Raw genomic sequence first — 15,952 nt, 5'->3', positions numbered from 1 at the left:
ATCCATGATAGTTAATAATTTAAAGTGGTTTCCTATTATCAGACCCATTTGAGATTTGAAAACTGAGTCACTATGAGTAAGGGAAGCCAAGGATGTTTTTAATGTAACAAACATTACTTTCCAAGACCTAATACCTTTAGAAGATTCATGAGCTGAGGTCTCAAAACATCTTGATGTAACAAAACAGAATTGACCATGAACTGAAAACTATGGAAACACTGTCACTGCTTCTACTTCTACATAATAAAAAGTATTTTTAAATTGGAGGTATTTATAGAAAAATTTACCAAATACTTAAAAATGAAGAACAATGATGCATATGGAAATATCACAATGAAACCCTTTTTATAACTAATATACACTAATAAAGAAAAAAGAGAGAGGGAAGAAAAAAGGAAAAGGCAAAAATTATGACCAATAAAATAATGAAGAAAGGAAGCACCACAGGTCAACTTTGGTGGGACCCCATTAAGACACTATTTTAAGAGAAATTAAGGTAAGAAATAAATGAACTAATCCTTCAATTGAAGAAGCTGGACAGAGAACAGTAGCAAGTCCAAAGAAACAAGGTTGCAAAGAAAATAGAGAGTAAATGTAGAAGTAGGTAACAAAATTTTTAAACACTGGTTCTTCAAAAAGATCAAGACATGTCACAAATGGCTTATAATTAACAGTCTCACATGACTCATGGAAAGTTGATTTGCTTATCAACTTTGTTGATATATAAATATGTTTTTGCAATCAGTTTATCTATAGTAGTTTTACCAGGAACTTACTCAAAGTTAGTCATTAAATTGCTATATTTCTGAATTAAAAAAAATAATAACCAAGACAGTTATTTGAAAGCTCATTTAATTTTTTTCCAAGCTGCAATTAGTTTGACTGTACTCTTTGACACAGAACTTTACTCTTATGTTTCCTCCACTTTGACAATGGATTCCAATATTTTTAAAAGAAAACCTTAAGCTTCTTGCTGGCCCCATGTCTGAGCAATGCTGGACTGGCCCCGGCTCAGCCACATGCTCTTGTTTAGCAAAGCATCTTTCTCTGAGCTGCAATGTCCACTAAAATATGTAACTATGGTTTATCCAGCCTCAAAGAACATCAGTTATCCAGTATACTGGTGTTTCAAAATTAATACATCCTGGTTAAGGGAACATTATCTTGGAGAAGAATATAATGGTTTCTATTTCATCTCTTCACTGATATACTCTAATCAGTCATCCTCAGCTGTCCCTTAAATACCTGGTTTCCCAGTATTTGATCCTCCTACAGAGAAACTTTAACATAAACAACATTCAGTGAAGAGTGTTAGGAGAAAAGCCCAAACTTCTTAAGGACGTAAGAGTTGCAAGGCAACAGTCTATAAAATAAAGTCTCACATCTGGTCATTCAAGTCATTCAAGCATGGAACCCAATGTCTGTCCAGACTGATCCCAATACACTTCTTCAGTCTCCTGTCTCTAAATGACCTATGTTGCTTCATGACTCTGTGGCTTTGCTTAGAAAGCTTCTTTTCATCTGCTTTGGAAACTTCTCTTTAGTTGTTAATATCTCTCCAGTTTCACCCACCCTAGAAGGACTGAAGTATATATTATGCCCTTATAGGACTTCTGTTATATAGCTATTAGAATTCTTTCTCTTATGGAAATAAAACGAAATCACTTATCCTTTACCTTGTGACACTAAGAATACAGTTTTACTCGTCATCATTGACAAATAGGAGCTTTGTAAAATAAACGCTTGCAGAAGGAATGGATGGACAGGGAGGGAGACAACAAGCAAGCTTTTAATTTAAGCAAAGCAATGTGAATCTTTAAGGGCCAAGCTTTTTCTGGGAAGTGAATTTGTTGTAGGAGAAGAATGTCAATTATTTGGAAAAAACTGAGAAACATTTTTGGATCTCAGTCTTCCTAATTGTAAAATAGTAATAAAAACTCAAGTTTTCTTTTAACTTCAACAGTGTATTAACCAACACTTCCACATCGATAGTGGAACATACAACATGTCAAATGAGTGAATATAATATGCTTCAACCATTTTAGATAAATAATAATAATCACTTTTATCCCCTTTTCTGGCACTTCTGTATATCATGACATTAGATAATGCAACACAAGTTAATGCTTCTTGCCAGAAAGGTACTTGTGGACATGAATAATGTATAAATTTATAAATATTAATGTATGCTCTAACCTAAAATCTGTTAGTCAAATAACCAAGAGCAAAACAGAAGACTAGGTATAGGAATTTTACTCATCCAAAAGTGTGAAAAGAAATGTGACCAGAACCTCAACCAAAATGGACAAGGTACTCTGAAAATAAGCACTTTGGAGGATATAAAGTTCTCATCATAGTACCTGAACAGTTAGCAAAGATTAGTGAAACACATTTCACCTCTGGAAAGAACTTCTGAGAACAGCTAACACTTACTGAGGACCTTCTATGTATTTGAGACTGGAGTAAGAGCTTCCCAGGTATTAATTAGATGGCTGAAGGGGAGAATCTGAGTAACCTAAGGCCTGAAATCCATGCAAACCATCATCACGCAGGACACATAGGGAATTAAAAGACAGGCAAATGAGGTTGTCAAAAGCTGGGCAAAACTTCCAAGTTCCCATGAATGCTGAAGACCTGAGCATCTGTGAAAGAAGGGCAGTAATACCAATCACTTTTACTCCGGTGAAGTCCACCCATCTCCAGGGAACATGGTCTTGAGGCCCACTACAGTTGGTCTCTTAACCAGGGGGACAGGCAGACAAGACTTTACAGCCAAGACAAACAGAGCTGCAGGCGTACCTTTGGAACCATCAGAACAGAAAACCCAACAATATAAACATGATCTCAACTCTTCCACGCTCCAGGAGACAAGAGCTTCTTTGTTAAAGCAAACAATACCTTAATCTAGAGCAGGCCTCCTGAGGAGCAAATGATGATTTTTAAAAGGAATAATGATCTGTAAGTAGCATTAAGGAATCTTTTCAGGATAATAACTTTGTGAAATCAAGTTGGCAAGTGTTTTATAAAGAATGTTTTTACAAATCAAATTGGGCCTGCTGTGAACTTTATCCTAATAATTTATCTGAATTCTTCAAAATACACCAAGTGGAGGGCAACAAGCAAAAGAGTACTATTTCAACAATTATATCTCTAACTGATTCTTAGCATGAACTCTAGCTCTACTCTACAAAGAAACAGCTTCCCTAAGTATCTTGCCCAAAAATATTTGGGGCTGAAGGGACACATCAGTGCTAGAGAGCTTGCCTAGCCTGTGCAATGCCTGGGCATAATTCCTAGCATTGCAAAGCAAAACAGAAAACAACATCCCAAACCTTTGATTTGGATGAGGCAATAAACTAACTTTATCTGTGTTGATCTCATTTATGTCTATACACTACTGAAATCGCTGGCTATCTGATCCCCAAAACAAAATACAATATGCCAGTACAATTCAATGAACACTGTTTTCCTACTCTTACCCAGTTTCATCCTAAGTGAAAGATTGGATGTCCAGATCTTTACTCTTAAAACAACATTAAGAGCCACTTGGCTACTATCTATTTACGAGGGCAGTCAGTAGTGCATCACAGAGAACCAGTGATGACTGTGGTTTTATTAAGAAGTCTCAGCAACACCCGACCCATCTGATCATTGACTTTAAAGGTATCAAGCCCCTGAAAATTCATCAAATGTCAACTAGGGACAATGAAAAGCAGGACTTTGTCCTTAGGGTATGTCAAGAAATGAATATTAATACCTTAAGAGGACTATGATTCATACAGTGTTGATTTAACCCCTAAAAAGGGAGACTATACGAACAAATGTAACAATACAAAAAGACCTAAAAATCTTAAGAACACATTTGAAAGACATTTGACATTTCTCACAAAATTGGAGTTTTCTTTGTGCAATACCATAGCCTCTAAATCTAACACATACCCAGCCCCAAATCAATGGTTACTCAGTTTATAGGTTTCCATGATGACAACACAAACCAGATCTGAAAGTCTATGCTAGTTCTTTCCTGCCTACCAGAGTCCAGTCAGGGCTCCAAAGATACCTCAGGCTAAGGCCTCATTTGACCCTATGAAAATGAGGGTAAAGGCCTGTGCCTAGCCCCGACTGATCATCCACTTACTTTCCACTGTGTAGTCTGCACCTCTTCCCTTCCCAGTTCTCCACACCTTGGCACTTGTCCACTCCACCTGAAACACTTCTCCCACCACACACAGGCCAGATGTGTACATGGCTCATATCCTAGCCCTTCAGGTCTAAGACCAAAATCAACCTTCTGGTGGGACTCTCCCTGACCATTTTATTTCAAACTGTAAACCAGACCCCACTGCTACAGTCCCTGTCCCCCTTCCTGCAGTATTTTCTCCCAAACTCTTATCTTCTCTGGCATGCTATATGCTTTACTTAGTAATTTGGTTCTCTCCCTCTCCTCCCTCTCTCTCTCCTTCTCTTTCTCTCTCTCTCTGTTAGTTGGGAGGGGGGATTTTTGTCTAGTTTATTCAATACTTTATCTTCTGTACCTGGAACAGGACTTAGCATACAGTAGATCCTCCAGAACTATTTACTGAATCAATCCATTCCCTGAGTACAAGTGCATACTCACTTCAGTGAGCCTTTGAGGATTCCATTTCTTCTGCTTTGGAACACTCTCCCCCTCCTGTTCACCAACAAAGTTGTGGCTATCCTATCTAGCTGAAATGTCTTTTCTTCAAAGAAATTAGATTTTTCTTTCACCTACTCCTCTCCCATTCCAGCATACACACCCACAATCCCTCACCTACACTAAGCCATTGAAGCTGCTTGTTACCACTGGACTCTGCTTCCTGGGGCTGAAACTCCTTTCTTCATTTCTAGTCCCAACCTGTTGAGGTGGGAAGATGGCACACAATGGGCCAGGATACCCACTTGCTGAATGGAGTAAGGAAATGGTAAACCCAAGTAGGTGACTGCTGAGGACGTAACATTCTCTATTAGTAATACAACACAGAAAGAAAAGAAACAACATTAAAATACTCTGTTCTTCTCCAAGAGTCTGGGTTGTTTAATTTCTTCACTATATGTTGATATTTAGTATTTTTTCAGAATTTTTGAAATGTAAAAAAATAAACTTTATAGAAATTTAGGCCTTCTAGGGACTAGGAAGAAGGCAACTTTTTTTAATTTTAAAACACAGCAGTATCAAAGAAAGAACAATACAACATGTGTTGCTCTATGCAGTTAGGTAAATGGGCGGTTTAAGATTGTACTTCTACAGTGGCATTCTGTGTAAGTGGGCCTTCATAGTGCAAAAGGAACCATGGGGGAAAGTGTTCAAATGATGAAACTGACAACTTGTGGAAATACATCCATCCTAACTCCTACCTGGAAGGTTAAAAATTACTAGCTGTTAGGTTTAGTACACATTTTAAGAACAGATAGTTAGGATATTAAAAATACTAAATTTAAAAAAATTCCCAAAGGATGCTATAATCAAATCCATATCCCATTTAACTAACTATAAGGATCATGGGTTTCCAAAGGATTAGGATCTTTAAACTTTAGTAGATTTAAACTTACATGTAAGCATGCATAAGTTGTTCTGAACTTCCACATTCATGGGAGACTGCTAAACTCTCGGGGCAGACCAGAAGTTGAGTAGGGAAGCACAGGCCTGCTTAGCTGCTATACTACCTGCTAGATCCCACTGGGCCTCACCTGGTGACTTTTGGTACCAACTAGGTTAAGGAAGGGGAGCCATATCACTGTTTGTAGGCCCAATGAATGCACTTAATACAATAGGGCCACTAGTCTTAGGGCTTTATATAACATCCTGTGAAAAGAGGGGACAAAAGCACTCTTACATTGTGGAACAACCATGGAGCACTAATTTCCACTCAATATAACATGGGGCTTAGGAAGGTAATCTCCTAAACTCAGAGATTTCAGCTGCAAAGGCAACCCAATCCCTTCAGGTATAGCAGCAGTTAAGATGTCTCTAAACAGGTGCTTCAGAAACAAACTCTGCCTGTAATTTCTACTCCTTTCCCAAGAGCATGGAATTTAATTTTAAGTATCTCTAACAAAAAGCTGCCTTGCCATCCTGGCACACCTCAAGTGTAGTTCACAAACAGTACAACCTGCTCATGGTTCCAGAACAGTTGGCATGAGGCAGGTCCAAACCCTCACTCTGTTCCTAGTTCTACAAGAGGCTTCACTGGGAGGAAGGGGAGGACAGTTTCCCTTTCCTGGAAAGGGACAAGGAGCCAGTGGGAGCATCATCACCCTGAGGCTTATTCTGTAACCTCTTCGAGAGGTAACTAACCCCAGTGTGGCCCATCAGTGACAGAAAACAGAAAGGCACAGGTAAGTAATCAACCCCACATCTGAATGCACATTTCTGTGACAATTCAATACTCTATTTGCCAGTGCTGAGCATATTAAAGACACTGGGTTCTCCAAATGGTGTCTGCTGTACTCTAAAATGAAAATGCGGTGAAGACTCTTAAGAGGGTCTTTCTTACCTAATATATTTATTTGATTTCTAAAGTGAGAACTATGCCCAGTCTATACGGTCACTGGACATTGCTTCTCTCCATCCATTCCCTACTACAATTTCCTTTACATTCTTGTCTGCACCTCCTATCTTCCTCTCAAATGCCTTCCTCCTCATTGCTCTGGCAACTTACCTACCCAAGCCCAGCTCTGCCTTGGCACCCAATCATGGGCCTAGCCTGAGGAAGCTTGCTTGTTCCTATCTGCTGGCCCCATGCCTGTTCTCTGTGAGTCTCCTGGGCTACTTGGGGGGTCACACTACCCTGCATTTCCTTTCCCTCCATCCCACTCCAAGGCCATGGGGCATGCCTTTCTCCCTACTGAGTCCTTCCTGTTTCCCAGGCTAGGTCCATCAAGGACACTCAACTGCCAAGGGTCAGAGTACCACATTCCAGTGGCTTCACACCACCACAGGGAGGGCTCCAGATTCCTGCATTGGGGGGCGGGGGGGGGGGGTGGAGGCGGGGCAGGGAGGCTAGAAGGGAAAAGTTCAGCAGGGGTGGATTCCGCCCACTGTGCTCTGTATTCTGGACAAAGTCCCAGGGGCAAGGAGCACCACAGGAGCCCCAAGTGTTCTCTCTAGAAGGGGCAAGAAGCAGCAGCTCCTCAGACTCTCTGGGTGAAGACAAGGAGGCCATAACTGCAGACTTGGTAGAAATTTTAAAAACTGTAAGAGCACACAAGGAATTAGTAAGGGTCTTGGTTCCTTAATCTTTGAAGGGGTTGGAGGAGCTGGCCTACACATACTTTCTGAGGAAACTTCCGACTCAGAATTCTGATTCCTGGTGTACCAACAGTCCTCTGACCTCAGTCATTTTCAAAGTCTGATGATTCTTGACCCACTCAGAAGGCATATGAACTCCCTTAACCTCTGAAGCAAAATTCTCCCCTTGCAAAAATTCTTTGCTGCTCAGGCTCAGTATCTCCCAGACTGTCCTGATCTGTGGATCTGTGTCCTTCTTTGGATTTGTGTTCTTGGGGGTTTTAAATCTGTGAAGTCTGGCCTCAAACCCACAGACCTTAGCCTCCTCGGACCCCTAGCTCACTGCTGGTGAGCCCCAAGGCTTACGAAATTAGGCTCCAGATGTGCACACCGTAGAGGTTTCACTCTGGTAAAGTGCTGCAGCGTAATGGGAACTGTCAACTTTACCCCACCTGGATCCCAGGGGAGCAGCTGAGAGCAACATGACATGGTGTCCAGTGCTAAATTCATCATGTAGAGTTCCACTCCACTGGAACCCGAAAGGAAGAAGCTGGAGAGGAATGAAGAATTTGAGGCCAAACTATAGAATAAACAGGTGAATAAGTAAACTTCAGTCTACTCTCAGTCCTCTAATGGAGGAGGATGAGGGCAAAGGAGAATGTGGCTGAGCTGATGGGAACAGACATTGGGAGGAAAAGAAAAGGGAAAGGGTGTCAGGGAGACTGGGGAGATGAAAAAAGTGTTAGTCAACATCATATAAAAACTCTTTTCCAAGGTATGCCTCTATAAGGTAGAGTGGTGGAAATCTTTAAGTGGTCAAAATATCAACTATATTGCAGCTAAATGTCTGTCTTTCCCCCTGTTAAAACCAATCATTGCTTTAAATAAATCTGTATGTGTAAGTAAAGTCTGAGAGCAAAAAGCAAGCTTATGAGTAATATAACTAATATGACCCTACAAAAAGATACTCTGATTTAGACCCATTTCACGCTAAGTAATTGCTTTTGTTTAAATAAACAAATAGGCAAGGAATGGTGGTACATGCCTGTAATCCCAGCACCTTGGAGGTGGAGGCAGAAGCAGGAGGATGAAGAGTTCAAGTCTAGCATGAACTATATAGTAACACTGTCTCAAAAAAAAGAAAAATCCTGACCAATGATCACCTCCTTCCTGTCAAGTAAGGATTTGACAAAGAACCTTCCTCTTATTTAAACATGAGAGAATATGCTTTCTTGTGTTGAATCACCAGTAGAATTTGGACTCCCTTCCTCTACCCCCCCACCCCATACAAACCACCTTTCACAAGAAAATGGCTCAGTGTTCTTTTCAGAAAAATCTGCACATTACCACCACAGGCTGTTCTTCTGGTACTGTTGACAGACTGCAATCTTGTCAATGCTAAAATAAAAGTGCCTGGGTTTTACACACAGCGGAATGTGGAACTACAGCAGAAGCAATTAGACGGGCCATAAACTGTGCCTATGACAGCTCTTCCTTTTACGAAGATCCAATTTTAAATGGACTGCTTCAATGTAGGTGAGACAGATGTGAAAAAAGAGAAAGCAACTGCATACTCTTCTATTCTTTTCATAAAATGATGAATTCTTCAAACTACCAGCAAAATAATCTTGCCACCACAAGAATCACACTGCAGTCATTTGTATCAAAATACTTTTATTTTTTTTCGTTAAGTTGGGTACCAGAGGAAAATTTAATAGTTAAAACAAAATTCTGAAATATACTGGGACCTAAAAGCCAAAAAAAAAAAAGAAAATTTATTAAAATTGCAGTGCACAGCAGAATTAGCACTTAAAAAAACAGGACAAGCTATATTATGATTAAACTTCTAAATTTCTTCATAAAGAAACTGGATTCTTACTGTTGTAATCTTCTTACAAATTTCTTTTTTATATTAACGGTTTTAGAATGAGAAGAAGCACTTATAAAATGCCACAAGACTTTGGGTTCATGCTCTTGTCACTTTTTCTGGGTATGATGATCACTTTTTTAAAATCATCTCTTCCAAATTTACAATCACCAGGTCCTGAATCAAATATTCTTGTCCTCAAGTTACAGTTCCAAACAAGAGAACACAGGATATATGACCTTTTGTTTTTGCCACGTGAAATATTCTCAGCAGAAACTTTTAAATTAACTTTTGTAACTAAAAAAACAAAAAAACAAAAAAAAAAACCACTCACCTCCTTCTGTTAGAGCTGTGATCTTCACCGGAAGCCAGACCCAGATAGAGCAAATATGAGTGGTGGCACCCCTCCCCCACCACTTCATCTGGACCACTTGGAGACCATTTGCTCCTCATAAAGATGGGATGAGCAGTAATGCTTCTCTCAAATTCAGCCCTCAAGAGCAAGGAGGACACTTGTCAGGTGGTGCCTACCTAGGAGGAAAACCACTAACAAAACTTCCTCACAAGCACCATCTACTATCAATACGAAGCAAAATGCCCCATCTTTCACTAATCTAAAATATCTGTTGGGAGTTTAGAATGCCCAGATAATAATGCTTACTCTCCCTGATGAAGCTGTTACATCTTTCCAAAATTACCTTAGGAGCCAGTAAATATTAATGAAACTTTTCACACTGTAAGTGTTAGGTAAGATGAACAAGTCATAGACGTACTGTCATTAATGTAGAGTTTGGAACTCCCAACCAGGAAGTAAGTATCTTCATACCTATAGTACCTTATGTGTGCAAATACACAGTACTTTTATGATAAGGAAAGAAAAAAATCACTTTTACATCTTCTGAATATTACACTTAACAAAATATTAATGGACACCTCTAATGTAAAAACTATAGTGTTTGCTGAGGTACAAAGATACAGTGACAACTGACATGTACTGTGTGCTCCACCATGTACAAACGACAAGACACTATTATTAGTCCCATTTTTGCAGATGGAAAGCATAAACAGAAGTTGCCTGGCCAAGGTATATGCTATGTACCAGGCTAGTCACTAGGCTGGGCTATGAACTGACTTCAGAGCCTTAACTCCCACCTGGACAGTACTTTCACCTTTCATTAATAAAATATGGTTTCTCCCAGAGGAACTGTCATCTAGATTTTTCCTGAGGAAGTCATTTTCTTTGACCAAGTTTTCTTGAAGCTGTATCCCTAAATGCTTCCTGGCAAATGGAGGCAATGTGTGTTACTGTACAGTTGGTTACAATGCCCTACCGCAAGGCTGATTCACTGCCTGGGGAGTAGGCACTGGAAGTAAGAGTAGTGCCACTGCTGAAAGCAGACAAGTGCAAAGTGATGAGAGCTGTGGTCACTGGCTGGGCAGTGTCCCCAAGTTCCTAACTCCAGACCAAGGACAACTGTTATATATGGGCCTCCCTGAACCACATGGATGGAAATAAAAGAAAGGAATTTAGACCCTGCAGAGGAAGTCAGTGACAAAAGACAGGGCTCAGGGACTGCTGCCCTAGCTCTCTGCACTGGAGATGGAGATGCACAGGTATGAAGCCACAAACTCCCAAGTCCTGCAACTCCAGCCTCAAAGCTACCCAACTGTAGTATTTATATAATTGACTTTTCCCAAGAAGAGTGGTGTTCATTATTTAAAACAAAAGTCAATTTTCACAGGAGGTTAGAAGGCTGGGTATTGGAACAGAAATTCAGGACAAAAGGGAAGAGAATGGCTTGAGGCTGGAGCCTGGAGCCTGGAGACGACTTCAGATACCCACCAAAGGGGTCCAGACACAGAGGTCACCCTTGGAAACAACAACTAAGAGGTCAAAGCATGAAGCAGCTGTGGACAAATCTAGCCAGCACTTACCCCTAGCCAGAGCCTCAAACTATATTCATGTCTTCCCCAATAGTCTCCTATCCCAACAGCCAGAAATAAACCCAGGGTTCTCAAATCACAACTACCACTCCTCCCCTCATCTCAGCTGACCAGGCTCCAAGGCTCAGTAAGCCAGGAAGCGTTTTAGCACTCACCTACTGTGTACACATTAGCTCCACACCTCTCACAGGGCTCCCAAGCCTCTACCTCCCACAAAACAAGATACCCATCGACTTCATTATAAATGGATTTAAAAAAATTCTGAGCACACAGTGATGTTTGGGATGCTAATGAAAATCACTGGTTAAAGATTAACTGCACAGCACTGGAGACCATCTACCAATTCCCACCTTCGAATAAAGTTTTATAAATTGATTTCAACAGCAGTTACAGGGCCTGCCTGGGGCAAAGTTGAAGAAAGTCCCAGACCCTCTCCCTTCCCAAACCTTTTCTGGAACTGTGATCAGTTTTGTCACACTTCTTTATAGCCATTGTAGAGACACAATTTCGACATACATATTTTGGTGGTGGTGGAGAATATCAAACATTTGTCTATTATTGTACAAAATAAATATTTATTAAACTTTGTGCTTTTTAAAAATTTTTATACAAACTTTAGCTAATTTTATTGTCATGATATAACTAAAATTCCAAAAATATCCAAAGTTGAACTGTTAAATTTTATGTTATTTCACCTTCAAACTACTTTAGTGCAAATGTGCTTCTTTAAGTCAATATGTTGGTCAAAAAGTATCTACTAAATTCTAGTTGCAGGACCAGGCACAGTGATCACACCTGTAATCCCAGTTGCTCAGGAGGCAGAGATTGGGAGGACTGTGGTTTGAGGTCAATTCAGGAAAAAATTTAGTGAGAACCTCACCCCCATCTCAAGCTAGGTATAGTGGTTCATGTCTGTTATCCCAGCTACAGGGAGGCAGAGGTAAAAGGCTTGCTATCCAAGGCTAGCTGAGGCAAAAACTGCAAGATACCAAGTGAAAATTAATTAAAGCAAAAAAAGGTTGGGGGAGTGGGGGGGGTCTAGCCTAAGTGGTGAGTCCTTGCTTAGCAAGCACAGAGCCATGAGTTAGAACCCCAATATTTCCAAAAAGACATTCTAGCTGTGCCTAGAACACATCACTTAGCTCGATGGTGTGGTTTAAAGTCTAAACAGGATAGAGAATACAGGGAATGAATTTGATAAAAGTACATTCTTCTACACATGTATGAAATATTATAAGAAACCCCTCTGTACAATTATTTTATACTAGAAAAAAAGTCTAAACAGGTGCTGTCTCCAAATAACAAGCGGCCTGGTAAGTGCTTAAGAGTTTTATGGAATGAATATGTTGATTTACCAACCACACACAAGTCATATATTCAAAGATTTATAATTCAGAGACAGTAAATATTAAAAAGGTAATCAAAATTTTTGCATAACCCCAAAGGTACATACAATGTATACAAAATATAGCTGAAGCCTGGTGATTTTATTTTTCAAGGTTTTTGGGCAAATGGTTGTAGGTAAGAATCTATTTAAATAAAGACTGCAGAAATGAATTGAAATATTACAAATGATGCCATACTTTCTGAATATGAAACTAGCATCTGAGTTGTAAAAACTGTTGTAAATGAATAATAACTTAAGAAAAGACTATTTTCCTGATAAGATTTCAACAAACTTAATCCTCACAATGACTAGGTTTCTCCACATTTAACCTGTGTTGTGCTGGATAACTTCCAGGCCTCCAGCTTTAATTTATGAAATAGTGGAACTGGAATCTGATTAAAATCCTCAGGCAAAATTCATGGAAACAAGAACACCTGGTATATTCAAAGTAGGTTTCAAATTCATCTTGGAGTTAATATCTAGTCCTTATTTAGGACTTAGTTATATTCATTTTCATGCTAAGTAAACATATGTAATCCTATAATGTGCCACTCACAGAAAAAAAGCAGTAGAATTAAAATGTCTCTACCTAATGGACTGGCTATTTGCACAAAGTCTACAAATCATTAGTTAACTTTATAGAGCTTCCATACTCTTAACAGTCAGCGCAGCCCTGGTATATAACAGTCAAAGCCACAGCCATGTCCCCAGCCTACACACAAGTACTGAGAGGTCAATCCTTAGCTGGGGAGGTGACACAATTAGTCATCCACTTGGACAGCCAAGGCACTTGGGAAAATAAAGCTCTGTTAAGAACACATAAAATTTCCTATGAAGTTCACCTGAAGTGACTTTTTTTTCCTTCTTGCTTTTTATACAGCCAGAAAGGAAAGAGGGACTGGAAACAAAGTGGAAAGTTGCAGTCAGTGCATCTTCATTCCTGAGTTTCAATTAGAGCAAGGGAGAGCAGGTGGCAACACAGGAAAATGCATTTGATGTAATGTTAATTGGAAACAAGCAGGATATGACATGCAGGGCCTTTTTTTTTTTTTTTAAGACAGGAATACACACAAAAATATGGAATGGGGCTTTTGTGTTTGGAAAGATAGCACTCTGGATAATTGTTTCTCTTCTATATTTCCCAAAAAGATTAGTAAAGTTATGTCGCCTTTATAATAGATTTCTTTCAAAAGTCAGCAGCAGACCCAGTACTTGGCACACATAGCTGGTGATGGGACATTAAGAGGCTCTAAAAATGTCGGGCACTGATGACTCATGCCTATAATCCTAGCTACTTGGGAGGCAGAGATTGGGAGGTTGGCAGTTTCAGGCAGAAAAAAGCTCCAGGCTGAAAGTTCCAGAAAAGCTGGGCATAGTGGCACATGCCAAGCTACTTGGGAGGCTGAGATGAGGAGGACAGCAGTTTGAGGCCAGCCCAGGAAAAAAGTTCAGGGACCCCATCTCAACAGAAAAAAGCTGTGTGAGGTAGTAACACCTGTCATCCCAGCTATGACAAAAAACGTAAAATAGGAGGCTCACAGCCCAGGAAGCATTAAATAGGAGGATCAGGTCCAGGCAGGCTGGGAAAAAAGGAAAGCCCTAACTCCAAAATAACCATTCTGAAAAAGGCCAGGCCAGAAGAGTGGCTCCAGTGGAGGAGCACTTGCGTGGCTAGCAAGCACAAAGCCCTGAGTTCAAACCCCAGTACCTCCAAAATAAAAAAAGTTGCTCAAAAAATAAAACTATTTAAAGGCCCTTTACATACCACGGAGCTCGTAAATCTTCTGAGAATGAAAGTTTCTAAGGAATTTCTGGATTAATTCCTTTTTGTAGTCTACCTTTTTTATACCTAGTCTGGGTAACACATCAGCATCTACATGCTTTATGAAGACCTCCATGACTGCAGGACTGAAGACACAGCTTTCTACACGCTGCTTAAAAACAGCCTACATGCACTTATGTCTATATATTAATGAAGGCCAGAAACAGGAAGATTTTATTTTCTACTGGAATTAACAAACCTAACAGCTCCAACTGGGGGGGATGAGGAGAATAACCCACTACCATCACAGAACAATGGACAGGAAGAAGCTGTCAAAGCACACACAGGCTTGTAGATGTGTGCATGTTTTATGCACAGATGCATGTTTAAGAATATGCACACATCACAAGATCTACAACAGGTGCACAGCTGTGTAATGACACATTTTCCCATGCTAATGAAACAGTGACAGAATCCCTGTTTTCATACTTGCAGACTCGGGGACACCTCCCACTACCATTCTCCCAGTCCATAGGCTCTTCTCCAAGGCTCCATCCATAGGTCACTCATGGTCACCCCTCAAAAAGCTCCATCTCCTTGCTTCTTTATGTCAAATGTGACTTTTCCTCCTCACATGTGCCATCCCTGGGTTCAACTATAGGCACAACAGGCGAGTCAGTGGCTGGTTCAAGCAACTACCTCTCCTAAATAACTCCGAGAGGTTCTTTTCAGAACTCAGGACAACCCAGCTATCTCTGTGGCTGAAAATGGTACTTGCTGGTTGTACTTCACACCCACTTTTCCAGCTCTCTCCTTCCAGGAAGTCTGTTTTTCAGTTACAAGGACTGTTTACCTTGGCTTACAGTGTGATGGGCACTCCCTCCTTAAGTGTGCTTCCCAGTCCTTGGCCTCCATTCATTTCTTTTGCTGAAGTCTGAGGACAAGTGTGCTATGTCAGCACTAAGAACAGCTTGGGGTCCTTTACCTACCCCTTGAATGAAGTATGGAATTCTGGGTTTTAAAAACACACACCTCTCATTTGGCCAGTGTTTACCCCATTAAGTCAGACACTCCTGCTGACAGTCTTAGAGACAGTAACACTCAACAGGGAACACACCAAGGTCCTGCTGATCTTTAAACTTTCAACAATAATGAAGCCACAGGAAGGTTAAAAATACTAAAGAGTTACAGGAAATTCATTACTGGATCTTCAAAAAAACCACCTTGCTTAGAAATCCTTGCATTTCATTGCCAATTAAGCATTATGAACAAGGTGAACACTGCAGCTGTAACTTAAGTCATCCATTCCAGCTTCCTCTCCTTCCCTTCTCCAAATCTTTTATAAGGCTTGGTCATCAACGAAAAGATTTAAAGTAGGTAACAGGGAGAGTCAATAACTGTGACACAATTATCAACAATTTCCAACAAGTGTGAGATGTGCATTTTAAACATGAAAAAGTTTTAGGACATGATTCCACAGAGACATTAAATTAAACCTGCCCTAAGAAGACAGGTCTCTCAGGGCATGCTCACTTAGGTGGTAAAACTGCACACAGCTTTATACCTGTGATAACTCTGTATGTACCGAGGACTCTGTATATTCATCTTGTGAAGCCTTTCTTTAGCAGTTGAAAAGCTGAGTGCTAAATGCATTATGTCTTATGTCATATTCTGTCTTAATTTATAAATCACTACTGTAGGACCTTTAGAAAAACTAACAAAGAGTTCATGACTAGTGCTGAA

At 40.1% G+C, this 15,952-nt stretch overlaps 1 protein-coding gene across 5 annotated transcripts in view; it reads right to left on the bottom strand.

The window, feature by feature from the left end:
- Crim1 (cysteine rich transmembrane BMP regulator 1) overlaps positions 1-15,952 on the bottom strand; it is a 185,714-nt gene that overhangs the window by 155,389 nt on the left and 14,373 nt on the right. Inside the window, exon 1 of one of the 5 annotated variants that reach the window (XM_074049500.1) lies at positions 9,451-13,318. The exons of the other annotated variants lie outside the window; for them this stretch is intronic. Coding sequence (XP_073905601.1) covers positions 9,451-9,538 — 88 coding nt within the window. The 5' untranslated portion in view covers positions 9,539-13,318. Of the gene's footprint in view, positions 1-9,450; positions 13,319-15,952 lie in introns of those variants that run through there. 5 annotated transcript variants of the gene reach the window in all.

The sequence above is a fragment of the Castor canadensis genome, chromosome 12, assembly GCF_047511655.1.
Source record: "Castor canadensis chromosome 12, mCasCan1.hap1v2, whole genome shotgun sequence".
NCBI classification, from domain to species: Eukaryota; Metazoa; Chordata; class Mammalia; order Rodentia; family Castoridae; genus Castor; species Castor canadensis.
The sequence above is the reverse complement of the archived record's forward strand: the minus strand, read 5'-3'. Positions and strand labels throughout refer to the sequence as shown.